Source organism: Dasypus novemcinctus, chromosome 24 (genome assembly GCF_030445035.2).
Source record: "Dasypus novemcinctus isolate mDasNov1 chromosome 24, mDasNov1.1.hap2, whole genome shotgun sequence".
Classification (NCBI taxonomy): Eukaryota; Metazoa; Chordata; class Mammalia; order Cingulata; family Dasypodidae; genus Dasypus; species Dasypus novemcinctus.
The window spans coordinates 38,593,834-38,613,793 of record NC_080696.1 but is presented as its reverse complement, the minus strand read 5'-3'; the positions used below and the strand labels follow the sequence as shown (position 1 = coordinate 38,613,793).

At 39.2% G+C, this 19,960-nt stretch overlaps 1 protein-coding gene and 1 non-coding gene across 5 annotated transcripts in view; one reads left to right on the top strand and one right to left on the bottom strand.

Annotated features, from left to right (window-relative positions):
* Positions 1 to 589: 589 nt before the first annotated feature.
* The window catches only part of UQCC1 (ubiquinol-cytochrome c reductase complex assembly factor 1), a 128,702-nt gene continuing 109,331 nt past the window's right edge, over positions 590 to 19,960 (top strand). For 2 of the 4 annotated variants that reach the window (XM_058286975.2, XM_058286974.2), the window contains exon 1: positions 590 to 694. In XM_058286975.2, coding sequence (XP_058142958.1) covers positions 671 to 694 — 24 coding nt within the window. In that variant the 5' untranslated portion in view covers positions 590 to 670. Of the gene's footprint in view, positions 1,090 to 19,960 lie in introns of all 4 variants that reach the window. The other 2 variants (XM_058286976.2, XM_071211657.1) reach the window with 2 other exon arrangements.
* LOC111765088 (U6 spliceosomal RNA) lies at positions 15,632 to 15,738 on the bottom strand. Its single transcript, XR_002797527.1, has one exon. It is a non-coding gene; the product is annotated as a U6 spliceosomal RNA (small nuclear RNA).

Here is a 19,960-nt window from a genome sequence, read left to right as displayed (position 1 = left end):
TTTGAGGCTCCCTTGTGGGTGACACATTACTTCTCTCTTGAGGCTTTCAGATTTCTCTATCTTTGACATTTGATAGTTTGAGTATAATATAACATGGTATGCGTCTATTTGGGTTTATTCTATTTGGAGTTTGCTTAAATTCTTATAAGTGTATGTTCATATGTTTATTAAACTTGGGAAGTTTTCAGTCATTATTTCTTTGAATATTCTTTCTGCCCCTTTCTTCTCCTGTGACTCCCACAATGTATGTATGGGTATGCTAGATGGTGTCTCAAAATCTTCTCAGGATCTGTTCGCTTTTCTTCATTCTTAAGGCTTTGAGAAGCTCTGAGAAGGGTGCGCTGAGGAGTGAGGTTGGGTGAGATCGGGGGTGGGGTGGGGTGGTTTAGGAGGACAAGGATATGAAAATCCCCGGCCAAAGCTCAAGGAGGCGGGTCGCTGGGTAGACGACTGTATCACGGTGACATGCTGGAGAACTAAGAAGATGGGAAGGCGCGCGCCAGGGACGGCGGCCAGAGAACTGTAGAGACAGTACGCGCGCGCGCAGCGGCTTCTGTGCGCCTGCGCCGCTGTTGCCGGGCTACCCCGGGCTAAAGCACAAAGTTTGAGCGGGTAGCGATCGCCGGACCCCGGAAATCAACCTGTAACCCGGAAATGGTTGCTGAGGAACATGGCGTTGCTGGTGCGAGTCCTTGTGAGTGAAGGAGTAATTTCGCACTCTGGGCCCGGGTGTTGGAATCGGCGAAGTCGGGTGGGAAGGACTGAAGGGAAGTGCAGGAGGGGAGCCTGTGAGATAGGGAGACTACGTGGTCGCTTTTCTGCAGGGAAACTGAGGCAGCCCTCTCCTGAATCCCTGATTTGGCTTCGGCTTCCGTCTGGAGGAGGGGGAGAATGACACTCAGACTTTTGATGGGGCTTGCTTTCCCTCTGTCACCGCCTGAAACCGCTTCCTCTTAAGAAGAGGCAGCATGCGGGGCACTGATTGGATTTCCGGAGACTTGCGTTGTAGTCCCTCTTCTGTCACTAGGTGATGCACAGTGTGACCTTGGACATGTCTTTTTCGGGCCTCAGTTGCCCTGTGAAAAAAGGGTGAGTCGCCTGCGGCCCCATCGGATTCGGAGGTTCTCTGGGTTTGTTTCAGAGACCAGTGAGAGAATTCGTAACTTTACAGTTAAGTGGAGGACTGTTAGAAATTATTAGATTGACAGCTGCACGAGAACGGGTCCATAGCAGTCGTTTTCACTTTACTTAGCACAGCGTCTGGCACATCATAGGTGTTCAGTACGTATTTGTTGAATAAATGAATGGATGTATGAAGTAAGGAAAGCCTACTTAGCACCCATATGGGAAACTAGTGCGTCTTTTGAGATTCTATTCTAGCATACTCTGACCTCAAGGAATTAAAGGAGAAAGAAAATGTCAATAGAAGAAAGGTTAGGAGGTTACAGGAGTTTAGTTCCTAATCATGGGAGGATGGGAGAGTTTATAATTTTATCAAATCTTTCAAAAACTGGGTCAAAGACATTGTTTTTCATAGCAGACTCTGCCTATTCCTGACTCTTGTGTTTTAATCTTTTTATATACGCTTACAAGGACTGCAGTTTTACTTATTGTATTTCTGGTCCGTCTAGCAAAGTGCAGGTACCTTAGATTGATGCTCTATAAATATTTGTTTGAAGAATAGCTCCTATAACCTACAGAAAATTTCATTTGGTAAAGTAATTGTTGATGCCAGGGCTTAAATTGATTCAGATCTGAGGACTTCTGGGGAAATAGGAACTGGGATGTTTTAAATCATTTTAATTCTTAAGGTGGATATTTGAGAGGAATGAGGAAAAGTTTACTGGACTAGAGACCTAAAATGAACACCTTGATTTATCTTGAAAGCTAGTGCTGGCCCAGTTATCCTAAATATTCTTGCATGAGCATGTAGGCTATTGCAGATTAATTTTTTCTTGGGTAGTAGCATCTCTAGCAGGGATTCTTGACAAGGGTTCTGTGAGCGTGAATTGAAATTCAAAAGAATATTTTTGTGAGGACTTGTTGGTGTGTATAATTCAGTGTTTTTGTAGATTCACAAGGTTGTGCAACTATCATCAATATCTAATTTCAGAACATTTTCATCAAGTCAAAAGGAAACCCATTAGCAGCCACTCCCTGCTTTAGTTTCTTAGCTGCTAAAACAAATATCACACAATGGGTTGATTTAAACAGAAATTTATTGGCTCATGATTTTGATACTTGAAGTCTCAAATGAAGGTGTTAGCAAAATGATGCTTTTTCCCAGAAGACTGTGGCGTTCTGGGTCTGGCTGCCAGTGATCCTTGCCCTTGGCTTTTTGGTCATGGCAAAGCACGTGGTGGTGCCTTCTTTCTCTTCTGGATTCCTTTGACTTCTAGCTTCTGGACTGCTCCCTGTGGCTTCTCTTTCCATATCCAGTTTCCTTTGCCTTTAAGGACTTAAGCCATATTGGATTAAGAACCACTCTCATTCATTTTGGGCACACCTTAACTTAAATAACATCTTCAAAGGTCCTATTTACAAATAGATGCACATACACAGAATCAGGGTTTGGGACCTGAACATGCCTTTTGTGGGGAATATAATTCATTCCCCGACATTTTCCACTCTTCTATTCTCCCAGCCTCTCGTGACTATTAATCTATATTCTCTGTTTATGGATTTGCCTATTGTAGATATTTCATATAAATGGAATCATACAGTCTATGGCCTTTTGTGTCTGGTTTCTTTCATTTAGCATAATGTTTACAAGGTTTATCTATGTTGTAGCATGTATCAGGAGTACTTTATTCCTTTTTATGGCTCAATAATATTCCATTGTATGGCTATACCACATTTTTAATCCATTCATCAGTTGATGGGCCATTGGGTAGTTTGTACTTTTCAGATATTATGAATAATGCTGCTATTAACATTTGTGTACAAGTTTTTATATGGACATATGTTCTCATTTCTCTAGGTTATATATCTAGTAGTGGAATTGCTAGGTCACATGATAATTGTATATTCAACTGTTTGAGGAACTGCCAACTGTTTTCCAAAGAGGCTACATCATTTCATGTCCTCAGCAATGTATGAGTGTTCTAGGTTTTCTACATTCTTGTCACCACTTGTTTTTTTAAAAATTTCTCTTCCCTTCCCCCCCACCCCTTTGTCTGCTCTCTTTGTCCATTAGCTGTGTTCTTCTTTGTCCGCTTGCATTCTTTTTTAAGATTTATTTTTTATTTCTCTCCCCTTCCCCCCCACACCCCCGCCTCAGTTGTCTGCTCTCTGTGTCCATTTGCTGTGTGTTGTTCTGTGACAGCTTATATCCTTATCAGTGGCACTGGAAATCTGTGTTTCTTTTTGTTGCGTCATCTTGCTGTGTCAGCTCTCAATGTGTGTGGTGCCATTCCTGGGCAGGCTGCACTTTCTTCATGCTGGGCAGCTCTCCTTACAGGGTGCACTCCTTGTGCGTGGGGCTCCCCTACGCGGGGGACACCCCTGCATGGCAAGGCACTCCTTGTGCGCATCAGCACTGCTTATGGGCCAGCTCCACACGGGTCAAGGAGGCCCGGGGTTTGAACTGCGGACCTCCCATGTGGTAGACGGATGCCCTATCCATTGGGCCAAGTCCACTTCCCTCCATATGATTTTTTTTTTTTAAATATATTTATTTACTTATTTATTTATTGCCCCTTCCCCCCCACCCCGGTTGTCTGTTCTCTGTGTCTCTTTGCTGCGTCTTGTTTCTTTGTCCGCTTCTGTTGCTGTCAGCGGCACAGGAATCTGTCTCTTTTTGTTGTGTCATCTTGTTGTGTCATCTCTCTGTGTGTATGGTGCCATTCCTGGGCAGGCTGCACTTTCTTTCTAGCTGGGCGGCTCTCCTTAAGGGGTGCACTCCCTGCGTGTGGGGCTCCCCTACATCGGGACACCCTTGCATGGCACGGCACTCCTTGCATGCATCAGCACTGCGCATGGGCCAGCTCCACACGGGTCAAGGAGGCCCGGGGTTTGAACCGCGGACCTCCCATGTGGTAGGCGGACGCCCTAACCACTGGGCCAAGTCCGCTTCCCCCTCCATATGATTTTAAGATCAGTTTTTCCATTTCTGCAAGTAAGGTTGTTGAGATTTTGATAGGAATGCATTGGATCTGAAATCACTTTGGGGAGCACTGCCATCTTGACAATATGAACATGTGATGTCTTTCCATTTATTTAGTTCTTTAATTTGTTTCAGTAATGTTTTATAGTTTTCAGTATATAAGTCTCGAACTTCATTGGTTATATTTATTCATAAGTATTTTGTTATTTTGGATGCTATTGTAAATGGGATATTTTCTTTTTGAATTGTTTATCACTAGTGCGTAGAAATACAACTGATTTTTGCATGTTGATCTTGTATCCTGAAACTTTGCTGAATTAATTTATTACCTCTAATAGATTTTTGGGTTCTTCTTTTGGATTTTCTAAATATAAGATCCTGTCATCTGACTTAGAAGTAGTTTTACTTCTTTCTTTCCTGACTGATCTGGCTAGAATTTTCAGTCCAATTTAAGTAGAAGTGATGAGAGTGGACATTCTTGTCTTGTTTCTGATCTCAGAAGGAAAGCTTTTAGTCTTTCACCATTAAACATGATGTGAGCTGTGGATTTTTTTCATAGATGCCTTTTATATAGGTTGAGGAAGTTCCTTTTTATTTTTAGTTTGCTGAGTGTTTTTATCATGAAAAGGTGTTGGATTTTGTCTTGCTTTTTTTGAGTCTATCAAGAGGGTCATGTGTTCTTGTTTTATATTCTATTAATACAGTAAATTACATTGATTTTCATTTGCTGAGCCAACCTTGAATTCCTGGTATAAATCTTACTTTGTCATGGTATGTAATCCCTTTTTTTAATGTTGCTGGATTCAATTTGCTTATATGTTGTTGACAAATTTTTTATGTCTGTATTCTTAAGTGATATTGGTCTGTAGTTTTCTTTCCTTGTAATGTTCTTCTTTGATTTCGGTATCACTGAATGGTAATACCAGTCTCATAAATGAGTTGAGAAGTATTCTTTCTGTTTCTTTGGAAGAGTTTGTGAAAGATTGGTTTAATTACTTTAAAAGTTTGGTAGAGTTCACCAGTAAGCCATCTGGTCTTGGACTTCAAGATTTTAACTAGTAATTCAATTTCTTTACATGTGATGGGTCTATTCAGATGTTCTATTCTTGAATTTATTTCTATTCTTTCTATTCTATTCAATAAATTATAACATTTTAGGATTTTGTACATTTAATTTCATCTAGGTTATCTAATTTATTTATTTTAAAATATTTATTTATTTATTTATCCCACCCCCATTGTATTTGCACTTGCTGTCTGCTTTCTGTGTCCATTTGTTGTATGTTCTTCTGTGTCTGCTTGTCTTCTCTTTGGGCAGCACTGCGAACTGATTCTAGGACCTTCTGGAGTGGGAGGGAGGTGCTCAACCTCTTGTGCCACCTCAGCTCCCTGGTCTGCTGCATCTCTTATTGTCTCTCCTCTGTGTCTCTTTTTGTTGTGTCATCTTGCTGCGCCAGCTCTCCGCATGAGCCAGCACTGTACAGGCCAGCACTCCTGTGCGGGTCAGGGTGCCGCATGGGCCAGCATGCCACCGTGGGTCAGCACACTTTGTGGGGCCAGCTCTCCGCTCGGGCCAGCTCACCATGCGGGCCAGATTGCCTTCACCAGAAGGCCCCGGGAATTGAACACAGGATGTCCTATATGGTAGACAGGAACCCAATCGATTGAGTCACATCCACTTGCCTATCTAATTTCTTTTTGTCCTTTTTATTTCTGTAAGGCCAGTAGGAATGCCCCCTCTTTCAGCCCTAATATTAGTAATTTGAATCTTTTCTTTTTATCTTGGCAAGTCTAGCTAAAGTTTTGTGAATTTTGTTGATCTTTTCAAATAACCAACTTTTTGTTTAGTTTATTTTCTTTATTCTATTCCAATCCTAATTATTTCCTTCTTTCTACTTGGATTGAGTTAACCTTATTGTTCATTTTTTAGTTTTTTAAGGTAGAAATTTTAAGTTATTGATTTGAGTTTAGTCTCTTTATAAGTCTTTTATTTCTATAAATTTTCCCTTAACATTGTTTTTGCTACATCCCATAGGTTTTGGTATGTTGTGTTTTCATTTTCATTCATGTTAAAGTATTTTCTAATTTTATTTGTGATTATTTTTGACCTATTGGCTGTGCATTTTCCAATTTTCCTTCGTCTATTGATTCTAATTTAATTCCATTGTGGTTGTAGAACATTGTATGATTTCAGTCCTCTTAAGTTTACTGAGATTTGTTTAATGGTCTATCCTGGAGAATGTTCCATGTGTATTTGAGAAGAATGTGTATTCTCCTGTTCTTTGGGTTGAGTATTCATTCTATAGATGTCTATTAGCTCTTAGTTTACAGTGTTATTCTTCTGTATCCTTGTTATCTTCAGTTTGCTTGTTCTTTCTATTACTGAAAGTGGGGTATTGAAGTCTTCAACTATTATTGTTGTATTGTCTATGTCATACTTCCTTTCTGTCTCTTTTTTTTTGAGATTTATTTTATTTATTTCTCCCCACCCCCTCATTATTTTTGTACATGCTGTGTCTGTCTTCCTTGTTTCTTTAGGAGTAACTGGGAACTAAACCTGGGAGGGAGGCATCTACTCACTTGAGACACCTCCATTCCCTACTTTGTTGTATTTGTCGTTATGATTTTCTTCTTGTGTCTCTTGTTGCATCATCTTGTTGCATCAACTTGCCACACCTGCCTGTTATATCAGCTCACTGTCTTACTTTTCTTTTTTAAGAGGCACTTGGAACCTCTGCTCCCTGCTTTCTTGTGTCTCTCAGTATGTTTTTCTTCTTGTGTCTCTCGTGTCAGCTTGCTGTGCCTGTCTGTTGCGCCAGCTTGCTGTCTTCTTTAGGAGGCACCAGAAACCAAACCAGGTACCTCCTGTGTGATAGGCAGGAGCGCAACCACTTGAGCCACATCTGCTTTCCCATTCTGTCTCTTTTTTGCTTCGTATATTTTTGGGGTCTGTTGTTAGGTGCATGTATGTTTATGATAGTTATATCTTCTGGGTTGATTAACCCATTTGTCATTACAAAATGTCCTTTTTTGTCTAGAAATTTTTGACTTAAAGTCTCTTTTGTTATTAGTATAGTTATCCCAGCTCTCACTGTTTGCATAATATATCTTTTTCTGTCATCTCAATTTCAGCCTATTTGTTTATTTGAATCTATAGTGTTTGTCTTTTAGACAACATATATTTGGATCATGTGTTCATTTAAAAGTCCATTCTGCCATTCCCTGCATTTTAATGAGTGTTTACTTCATTTACATTAGTGAAATTACTGATAAACTAGGACTTACACCTGCCATTTTGTTTTTTGTATAGTCTGTCATATCTTTTTTTGTCTCTCTAATCCTATATTACTGTCTTCTATTGTGTTGAACAGATATTTTCTATTTTAATTCCCTTGTTTCCTATACCATATTTTTTGAGTTAATTTCTTAGTGGTTGCCATGGGAATTAAAATTAACATCCTTATAGTTTCATGTAACATTTAAGCTCCTTTAAAAATAAAGGAAAAAAATTGTAAAAAATAAAAATAAATAAAATTAACATCTTAATTTTTAACAATCTAGTTTAGATTAATACTGAACTGCTCATATTTTTCACTGTAACATTTTGTGTGATCTATGTATCTTTTAAAAAAAGATAATAAAAGATTTTTAAAAATCTGCTCTGTATAGCTCCATTCTCCCTTTCTCCTTTGTGCTGTTACTTCAGTCAAATTGCATCTTTTAGGGGAAAAAAATCAATTTTATTGATACATATTATTATTTTAAAACATAAATCCATCCAAAATGTACGATAGAAAATGTCATCAATGGTATTCAATGTAATCACATATTTGTGCATTGATCATGTCAGTCATTCTTAGAGCACTTTCATTATTTCAATAATAATAATAATAAACAACAAACAAACTCATCACCTCTCTTTGCTTCCCCTGCTGAACGTAGTGGCTATTTTTTCCTTTTCTCTAGTTAATTATATTTATATTTTGTAAAAAGTCTTATATTGTCAATATCACCCATATTAGTGTTTTACATGAAGTTTTACTTTCTTACACAGTTCCACGTTAAGTTTTTAGCTTTCATTCTGGTAATATACATGACTTTAGACTTTCAACCACTGTCATACCTATATAATAGCCCTGCTAGTTACAAACATCATGAAGTGCTTTCACCATTCTATTCAATTCCAAAGATTTACAAAGAACCTTTTCCCATTTCTGCACAGATTAACCCTCAGCTTTCCATTTTCTACCCTCCTTATGTTTTCTGGTGATCTGTATTCTAATTATTAATTCCATGAGTTTATAGAATATATTTAGTTCTTAGTAGATTTGTCCTTTTGGGGCCATGCTATTTTTTTTCTGTTTTTTTGTACTTACATATTTCTAAATTTTTTAAAAGATACTTAAATTATACAAATGTCACATATTCCCCTATGCCCTGCTCCCCATACCTCCCACATTTTCCCACATTAACAACATCCTTCATTAGTGTGGTACATTTATTGCAATTGATGAAAACATTTTGGAGCATTGCCACTAAACGTGGATTAAAGCTTACATTGTAGTTTACATTCTCTCCCACCCATTTCTATGGTTATGGCATGATTTATAATGGCCTATATCTGTCGTTGTAGTGTCATTCAGTACAATTCCCAAGTCCCAAAAATAGCCCTGTATTACACCTGTTTTTCCCTCTCCCTGCCCTTAAAACCTCCAGTGGTCACTTGCCTCCACATGAATGATTTAATTTCTTCCATTGCTAGAATCACAACAAATTGCATCTTTATACATAGTATGCCCCATCTACCTAGATTGATAGTTGTTGCTTTATGCAGTAGTTCTTAAAAAAAAAAAAGTTATAAAAAGAAAACACATTTATATTCTATTTTCTATTTACCTAGTTACTTTTACCAATATTTTTTATCTCTTCATGTGGATTTGAGTGACTGTCTACTGTCCTTTCATTTCGGTCTGAAGGTTTCCCTTTAGTATTTTTTTTTTTGGTAGAGCAAATCTGCTACATATTCTCATGAATTTTCTGTTTTTGTCTATCTGGGAAGTCTTGTTTTCTTCATTTTAAAATTCTTTGTTGGAGAACTTGTGAGTTTACAAAACTATCATGCGTAAAATACAGGATTTCCATATACCACCCCACCAACAACAGCTTGCATTGGTGTGCAACATTTGTTACAATTATTGACAGTACATTTTTGTCATTTAACTGCTATTTGTTAAAGTCCATGGTTTAATTTAGGATTCTCTGTTTGTATAGTTCCATGGATTTAAAAAAAAATTTTATTCAGTTACCATACATGCAGTCTAACATTTCTCCTTTTATTCACATTCATGTATGTATTTCAGTGCTGTTAATTGCATTCACAATGTGCTACCATCACCACCATCCATTACCAAAACATGCCCGTCATTCCAGATAGGAACCCTGTACATTTTAAGCCTTAACTTCCTATTCCCTATCCCTATCCCATACCCTGGTAACCTATATTCTAGATTCTGACAGGGTGTTTGCTTACTATAATTGTTTCAAATCAGTGAGATCATGCAATAATTTGTCTTTTTGTGTCTGGCTTATTTTACTTAACATGGTATCTTCAAGGTTCATCCATGTTATTGCATGTAACAGAACTCCATTCCTTTTTATAGCTGAATAATATTCCCTTGTGTATATATACCACATTTTGTTTTGAAATTCATCAGTTAATGGGCACTTGGGTTGCTTCCAGCTTTTGGCAATGCTGAATAATGCTCTGAAAATCGGTGTGCATCCAAACAATTGAAAGCTGGGATTTGTTTGAATCCCTGCTTTCAATCTTTGGGGATATATACCTGTTAGTGGGATTGCCAGGTCATATGGTAGTTCTATACTTAGCTTTCTGAGGAACCACCAGACTGTCTTCCCCGGTTGCTGTACCATTTTACATTGCCACTAGCAGTGAATTAGTGTTCCTGTTTCTCTGCATCCTCTCCAACACTTGTTATTTTCTGATTTTTTAATAGCAGCCATTCTAGTGAGTGTGAAATGGTAACTCATTGTGGATTTGATTGCATTTCCCTGATGACTAATGATGTTGAGCATCTTTTCATGTGCTTTGGCCATTTGTATATCTTCTTTGGAGAGATGTATATTCAAGTCTTTTGTCTATTTTTAAATTATTTTTTGTCTTTTTTGCTGTTAAGTTGAAGGATTTCTTTATATATTCTGGATATCAATCCTTTATTGGATGTGTAGATTCCAAATATTTTCTCCCATTGTGTAGGTTGTTGTTTTATTTTCATGATAAAGCCCTTTGAGGAGTAAAAGTTTTTAATTTTGTTGAGGTCCCATTTATTTATTATTTATTTATTTTTCTTTTGTTGCTTGTGCTTTGGGTGTAAAGCCCAAGAGATCATTGCTTAACAAAAGGTCCTGAAGATGATTCCCTACAGTTTCTTGTAAGAGTTTGATTGTTCTAGCTCTTACATTAAGGTCTTTGATCTATTTTGAGTTGATTTTTGTATATGGTGTGTGGTAGGGTGGGTCATCCTCCTTTTGCTTATTTTAAATGTAAGCAGAGACCCAGCTCCGTTTATTGAAGAGACTGTTCCTTCTGAATTTAGTGGTCTTTGCCACTTTATCAAAAATCAGTTGGCCAGGCAGACTTCCAAGATTGAAAATTAGAGAGACACTAGACTCATTTCTCTAACAGGGAAATAGCCGAAGGACAGGAAAAAGTGGTCTAGAAAAAATGTTCTAGGTTTTAGGGCACCAGGAGAAAGCTGGACGCCATCTAGAAGAGAGAGGGGCAAAGAAAAAGAATCTCAGTGGGAAAACTGCGAGTAAAAGCTGAAGCTCCTGGTACCCATCCACCCACCTCAGAGGAGAGAGCTTTGCATTCTCCTTCCTCTGGCTGGCAGCTGACGACAGAGGAGGCTGTAGGAAAGGGTAGAGAGAGGGACAAAGCCTAAGGCTAATTCAACTTTTGGCCCACAAATTTGGTCTGCTGTGTCCCAGGAGCCCTTTCAGGCTGGGTGAGGCTGTACCATTGCTAGCCCTGGGAGCCAGCACAGGACAAAAGAGACTCAACCCTCTCAAACACCATCCCTACTGACCTGGACTAGTTGTTGATGACACAGAGGGAATTGGAATTATTTCCTACCTGGGAAAAGGGAGGGGGCTGCTGGCAAAGGCTGGAGAGCAGCCTCTGAGAAATTATGATTTGCAAGGCAATGAATAACTCTGAGGTAGGATCCTCGGTCATACTGTTGTCAGTGTTGCAGTGAACACAGTCCAACTAGGGCTTGAACTGAGAGGTCTGCCCAAGAACCCCATCTGCTGGTGGATTAAGGGATTGCATATGAGGAAATTAAAAGTAAATATTAATAAATAAGAGAGGCTTCCCTCTCCAAAACTCCTAGAAATGGGTCTGCCACCCATTACTGGGTCCATGGCCCAGATTTGAGCAACTAAACCAGGATAATCCAAAAGAGCTAGAACAGGTTGAACCAAGAATCAAAAAACAGCAATAACAGGGAAGCAGACTTAGCTCAATGGATTGGGCATCCGCCTACCACATGGGAGGTCCGTGGTTCAAACCCAGGACCTCTTTGACCCATGTAGAGCTGGCCCATGCGCAGTGCTGATGCGCATAAGGAGTGCTGTGCCACACAGGGGTGTCCCTCACGTAGGGGAGCCCCACGCGGAAGGAGTGTGCTCCATAAGGAGAGCCACCCAGCGTGAAAGAAAGTTCAACCTGCCCAAGAATGGTGCCGCACACACGGAGAGCCAACACAAGATGATGCAACAAAAAGAAACACATTCCCAGTGCTGCTGATAAGGATGGAAGCGGTCACAGAAGAACACACAGCGAATGGACACAGAGAGCAGACAACTGGGGGGGGCGGGTAGGGGAGAGAAATAAATAAATAAATCTTTTTTTAAAAAGAAATAAAAGTAATCTTGGGAAGAACATTTAAAAATAAATAAATCTTAAAAAAAAAAAACCGGCAATAACGCACAACCTCCTGCCACTAAACCTTGATGCAAGAGAGAGAAATTGAGTATCAGAGTAAACTCACCAAAAAATCATAATCAGACAACAGCAAAAAATTACAAGCCATACCAAGTGTGATGGTTAGGGTATTGTATCAACTTGGCCAGGTAATTGTGCCCAGTTGTTTGGTCAAGCAAGCATTGGGCTAACTGTAATACACAGGCATTTATGAACTTCAGTCACCATTGACTTTACTGCAGTGGTAAATCATCGATAGCTGATTACATTTACACCAGTCAGGGAGCTTGCCATCAGCAATGAGTGATGCTTTATCCAATAAGTTGAATGCCTTAAAAGGGGAGATGATTCCAACATTGAGAATTTCTCAGCTCATCTTTGGACAGTCAGCATCTCCCATAACTCATCAAGAACCATCACTGGGTATCTCAGCCTGCATGTAGGATCATGTATTAAAAACTGCTTTTTGACCTTGAATAAAAGGGGGACATAGCAAAGACAAGTTTATATGGCTACGAGTCTTTAAAAAAGAGTCTGGAGGTCATCAGAGGGGTTGTGCTTATGCATGCCTCAGCAGGACCCCAGAAAAAGCCAAAGTAGATACAACCCCTGGTACTGGTTCTCCCGAAGGCTACAGGGACCCACAGGGTATATGGTCATGGCAGATGGATTTGGAGTTCTGTGTCATGTCAGAGGGCCCTACTTTGGAATTTGTTCTCTGAGTGTGATGGAGCTGGACTCATGTGACTTTTCTACACATGCCTCTTCTGTCACTTTTACTGAACCTGTGCTTGGCTCTAGGGATGGTGTATACTCAGGGGACTTGAATCTCTGGACTGCCCATGTGCCAGCTGGGCCCTGAGCCTCAACAGAGTTGCAACTCCTACTCTCTGGTTCATTTGACTTACCCAGGTCAGCTAACAGGGAGGTGAAGATGGTCAACTACCACATCAGGGAATCAAGAATGCCTACAACTGCAAGCAGAATAATTGCACCCATCATCCATGTGGAATCTAAGCCCCCTTGTGATCTAGAGGTGGAGTGGACATCGCCATCCCAGGGTCCACAGAATGGAGGAATAAAATATGGATTAGAGTGGACTTACTGATATTCTACTATAAAACTACTGATTAGTAAGAGAAGAAATTGTAGCATTGAGGTGGAGAAAGTGGCCACAGTAGTTGCTGAGGGCAGGGAGAGGGAAGAAGAGATGTGATTTGGGGGCATTTTTGGGACTTTGAGTTATCCTAAATGATATTGCAGGGTCAGATGCTGAACTTTATATATCCTGCCATAACCCACTGAATGTTCCGGGGGGGAGTGTGAACTACAGGGTAAACTATTATCTGTGTGGTGCGGCAGTGCTCCAAAACGTGTTCACCAAGTGCAATGAGTGTGCCATAATGATGGAGGAGATTGTTGGTGTGGGAGGAATGGGCTGGAGATGTGGGGGGTATATGGGAACCTCTTATTTTTTTTTTTAAGGAGAGTGTATATATATGTATATATATTTTTTAAGATTTAAAAAATTATTTTCTATTTATTTCTCTTTCCTTCCCCCCCCCCCCCAGTTGTCTGCTCTCTGTGTCCATTTGCGTGTGTTCTTCTGTGACTGCTTCTGTCGTTATCAGTGGCACTGGGAATCTGTGTTTCTCTTTGTTGCGTCTTCTTGCTGCGTCAGCTCTCCGTGTATGTGGCGCCATTCTTGGGCAGGCTACACTTTCTTTCTCACTGGGCGGCTCTCCTTACGGGGTAAACTCCTTGTGTGAGGGGCTCCCTTACATGGGGGACACCCCTGCGTGGCAGGACACTCTGCACACATTCAGTGCTGTCCATGGGGCAGCTTCACACGGGTCAATGAGGCCTGGGGTTTGAACTGGCAGATGCCCTATCCATTGGGCCAAATCCGCTTCCCTCTTATGTTTTTTAATGTAACATTTTTTGAGATGTATGTATCTTCAAAAAAATACAATTTACAAAAATAATGGATGTGGGGGTGGGGAGTGGGTTATATGGGAACCTCTTAGGTTTTTTAATGTAATGTTCTTTGTGATCTATTAACTTTAATAAAAAAAGTATATATATTAAAAAAATAACCTTAATTGGACTTTCATCAGAGCCCTTGGTTGCAGCCTGCCTGTGGAACCTGAACCTGTGCAGCCCCATGGCTGCACGAGATACTCTTACAAAATCACATGCTATTGACAGATATCTCTTATTGATTCTGTTTCCCTAGAGAACCCTGACTAATACACCAAAAAATGGAAGAAATGGCTCAAGCAAAGGAATATATTAAAACCCCAGATAAGAAAAAGGATTGTAGACAACTAATCATCGAGGCTCATAGAAGTCTAAATAAGATCAACAAGTTGAGACAATATAACTAAAGAGATAAAGGACATCAAGAGGACACTGGGCAAGCATGAAGAATTTGAAAACATGAATAGAAAAATAACAGAGCTTATGGGAATGAAAGACAAAATGGGTGAGATAAAAAACACATTAGAGGCATTTAACACCAGACTTGAAATGGTAGAAGAAAGAATAAGTGATGCAGAAGACAGAACCCAAAAGAACAACAACAACAAAAGAAGATAGGAGAGGGAAGTGGACTTGGCCCAGTGGTTAGGGCGTCCATCTACCACATGGGAGGTCCATGGTTCAAACCCTGGGCCTCCTTAACCCATGTGGAGCTGGCCTGTGTGCAGTGCTGATGTGCGCAAGGAGTGCTGTGCCACTCAGGGGTGTCCCCCGCGTAGGGGAGCCCCACATGCAAGGAGTGCACCCCATAAGGAGAGCTGCCCAACGCAAAAGAAACTTCAGCCTGCCCAGGAAAGGCGCCGCACACACGGAGAGCTGACACAACAAGATGATGCAGCCAAAAGAAACACAGATTCCCGTGCTGCTGACAAAAACAGAAGCAGACAAAGAAGACGATGCAGCAAATAGACACAGAGAACAGACAACTGGGGCGGGTGTGGGGGGGAAGGGGAGAGAAATAAGTATATAAATCTTAAAAAAAAAAAAGACAGGAGAGCTGAAATTGAGAGAGAGAAGAGCACAGAGAAAAAAGAACAGAAAAGATTGAGCAGGGGCTCAGAGAGTTGAATGATAACACAAAACACAACAACATAGTGTCAGGGGAGTTCCAGAAGGAGAAGAGAAGGGAAGAGGGATAAAAAGAGTATTTGAGTAAATAATGGCTGAAAATTTCCCAACTCTCATGAAAGAAATTAATTTACATGTCCAAGAAGCACATCAAAATAAATCTAAATAGACACTGCTCAGAATGTCAGATGTCAAAGATAAAGGGAAAATTCTGAGAGCAGCAAGGGAGAAGCAAACCCTCATATACAAAGGATGCCTAGTAAGACTTAGTGTAGATTTCTCATGAGAAACCATGGAGGCAAGAAGACAGTGGTATAATTAGGACATTGAACAAGAAAAATTGCCAGCCAAGAATTTGTTTTTTTAATAAGAAACTTGGGCTTTTTATTCCTTTTAAGTGTTTCTGTAGTTGAAAAAATATGGAACGCTTCGTGAATTTGCATGCCATTCTTGCACGGGGACCATGCTAATTTTCTCTGTATTGTTCCAATTTGAGTATATGTGCTGTTGAAGTGAGCACCCAAGAATTTTTTATCCAGAAAACTTTTCCTTCAAATATGAAGGTGAGTTTAAAATATTAAAAAATACACATAACTAAGAGTTTATAGAATAGAATCCATCTTTGCAGGAAGTATTAAAAGGAACCTTACAGCCTGAAAGAAAGAGAGGAGAGAGGTTTGGAGGAACGTGTAGAAGGGAAGATCAGAAAGGATAACCTGGGGGGCGGGCGTAGTTCAGTGGTTGAGCACATGCTTCCCACGTACAAGGTCCTGGGTTCAGTCCCCGGTACCAAAAAAAAGATAACCAAAAGAGTAAGAAGATGAAATTAAGGTATGACATGTGAAGGCCAAAAGATAAAATGGTGGAAGTAAATAATGCATTTACAGTAATATCTTTGAATATGAATGAATTAAACTTCTCAATCAAAAGATGTAAGATGACAGAATGGATAAAGAATTGTGAACCATGCATATGCTACAAGAAACTCACCTTAGACCCAGGGATAAAAACTGGCTTAAAATGAAAGCTTGGAAAAAGATACTTTATGCAAATAGTAACCAAAAAAGAGCAAGGTAGCTACACTATTATTGGACAAAACAAACTTTAAATGCAAAAAGAAAAAAGAAAAAAGATAAGAGATGCGGAAGGCCATTATATATTAATAAAAGGGATAATCCACCAGAAAGTAGTAACCAGGGTTCCTATGCACCTAACCAGGGTTCCCTAAAATACATGAGTAAAACACAGGCAAAACTGAAGGGATAAATAAGACAGCTCTACAATAATAGTTGGAGACTTCAACATAACACTCATATCATTAGATAGAACAACTAGACAGAAGAGCAACAAGGAAACAAATTGAACAATATAATAAATGAACTAGACTTAACAGACATATACAGACCATTGCATCCCAAATTAGTGGATTATACTTTCTTCTCAAGTGCTCATGGATCTTTCTTGAGGATAGACTGTATGTTGGGTCACAAATCAGGTCTCAATAAATATAAAAAGACTAAAATTATGCAAAGCATCTTCTTAGACATAATGGACTGAAGCTGGAAATCAGTAATAGATGGGAAATGGGAACATTTGCATATGTATGGAGGCTAAACACATTCCTAAATATTCACAGGATCAAAGAAGAAATTATAAGTATCTCAAGACTAGTGAAAATGAGAACACATTTTATCAAAACTTCTGGAAAAAAAAACTTATAGGATACAGCAAAGGCAGTGAGAGGAAAATTTATAGCCCTAAACATCTCTAATAAAAAAGAAGAGCTAAAATCAAACCTAACTGAACACCAAAGGAACTAGAAAAAGAACAACAAATCAATCCCAAAGCAAGCAGAAGGAAAGAATTATAACGATTATGTCAGAAATAAATGAAATTCAGGGGAAAAAAGAGAAAATCAACAAACTAAAAGCTGGTTCTTTGAGAAGATCAATAAAATCGACAAACTCCTAGCTAGACTAACAAAGAAAAAAAAAGATGCAAATAAATAAACTCAGAAATGAAAGGGGGCAAGTTATGACTGACCCTACAGAAATAAAAAGGATCTATAGGAAACTGTATGCCAACAAATGAGACAACCTAGATGAAATGGACAAATTCCTAGAAATGTACAACCTACATTGACTTTAGAAGAAATACAAGAACTCAGCAAACCAATCACATTTAAAGAGATTGAATTTGTCATAAAAATTCTAGGGGAACAGATGTGGTTCAAGCAGTTGAGTGCCTGTCTTTCATATGGGAGGTCCCTGGTCAGTTCCCAGTGGCTCCTAAAGAAAAAAAAGAAAATAAGCAAAAACAACAAACAACCCCTCCCCCACAAAAAAAACCCTAAAACAAAATAAAAACGACGAGGAGACAATAAGGGCAAAAATAACAAGCAAAAACAATGAGCAAAATAGATGAGGGAGCCATCTCAGGGGAAAAGATCTCCCAACAGGACCAGATGGCTTTAGAGGTGAATTCTGCCAAGCATTTCAAGAAGAACTAACACAAATCCTGTTTAAACTCTTCCAAAAAATTGAAGAGGAGGGAAAATTACCCAACTCATTTTATGAAGCCCATTTAATCTTAATACCAAAACCAGATAAAGATACTATAGGAAAATTATAGACCAATCTTGCTAATGAACACTGATGCAAAAATCCCTAACAAAATACTTACAGATAGAATCCAACAGCATATTTAAAAAATTATGCACCACAAACAAGTGGGTTTTATTCCTAATATGCAAGGATGTTTCAACATAAGAAAGTCAATTAATATAATACACCACATTAACAAATCGAAGGGAAAAAAAAACACATGATCTTCTTACTTGATGCAGAAAAGGCATTTGACAAAATCCAGCATCCTTTCTTATTACAAATGCTTCAAAAGGTAGGTATAGAAGGAAAGTTCCTCAGCATTTTAAAGGTTATATAAGAAAATCCCACAGCCAGCATTATAGTGGGAAGAGGCTGAAAGCTTTCCTTCTAAGATCAGGAATAACACAAGGAGGACCACTGTCACCACTGTTATTCAACATTGTGCTAGAAGTTCTAGCTAGAGAAATTAGGAAAGAAAAAAATAAAAGGCATCCAAATTGGAAAAGAGGATTTAAAACTCTCACTATTCACAGAAGGCATGATCCTATATTTAGAAAATCCTGAAATGTCTACAGCAAAGCTGCTTGAGCTAATAAATGAATTCAGCACAGTGGCAGAATACAAAATCAACACACATTTCTACATACTAGTAATGAGCGAGCTGAGAAGAAAATCAAGAAAAAAATCCGTTTACAATAGGAACACAAAGACTCAAACATCTAGGCATCAATTTAACTGATGTATAGGTCCTATATTCAGAAAACTACATAACACTACTAAAAGAAATCAAAGAAGACCTAAACAAATGGAAAGATATTCCCTGTTCATGGATTGGAAGACTGAATATCATGAAATCTCAATCCTACCCATACCAACTTATAGATTCAATACAATGCCAATAAAAATTCCAATAACCTATTTTATAGAAATAAAAAATTATCAAATTTATTTGGAAGGGAAAGGGCACAGAATAGCCAAAAACATCCTAAAAAAAAGAAGAGTGATATGGGAGGACTCTTAACCACCTGACCTTGAAATATATTACAAAGCTACAGTAATCAAAGCAGCATAAAGATGGACATGTTGATCAGTAGAGTAGAATTGAGAGTCTAGAAGTAAACCCTCACCTCTAAGGCCAACTGTTTTTGACAAGCCTACCAAGTCCACTTTACTGGGACAAAAGAGTCTCTTCAACAAATGGTACTGGGAGAACTGAATATCCATAGCCAGAAGAATGAAAGATGACCCCTACCTCACTCCCTGTACAAGAGTGAACTCAAGGGAAGTGGACTTGGCCCAGTGGTTAGGGCGTCCGTCTACCACATGGGAGGTCCGTGGTTCAAACCCTGGGCCTCCTTGACCCATGTGGAGCTGGCCCATGTGCAGTGCTGATGCGCGCAAGGAGTGCCGTGCCACTCAGGGGTGTCCCTGTGTAGGGCAGCCCCATGTGCAAGGAGTGCACCCCGTAAGGAGAGCCGCCCAGCGTGAAGAAAGTTCAGCCTGCCCAAGAATGGTGCTGCACACATGGAGAGCTGACACAACAAGATGATGCAACAAAAAGAAACACAGATTCCCGTGCCGCTGACAACAACAGAAGTGGACAAAGAAGAACACGCAGCAAATAGACACAGAGAACAGACAACTGGCATGGGAGTGGGGGAATAAAATAAAATAAATCTTAAAAAAAAAAGTCAACTCAAATTGGATCAAAATATAAAAGTTAGGAGCATAAAACTACTATAAGATAATGTTGAGAAACATCTTTAAGATCTTGTGGTAGGTAGTGGTTTCTTGGACCTTACACCCAGAACATAAGCATGAAAAAGGAAAACAGATAATTTGGACCTCCTCAAAATTAAACACTTGTGTACCTCAAAGGATTTTGTCAAAATGGTGAAAGGGCAACTGACTCAATGGGAGGAAATATTTGGAAATCACATATTTGATAAGGGTTTATTATCTATCGTATATAAAGAGATGCTACAACTCAACAATAAAAAGACAAATGACCTGATTAAAAAATGGACAAAAGACTTGAATAGATATTTGTCCAAAGAAGAAATATAATTGGCAAAAAAAAAAAAGTGTTCAACATTTCTAGCAATTAAGGAATTGTAGATCAAAGCTACAATGAGA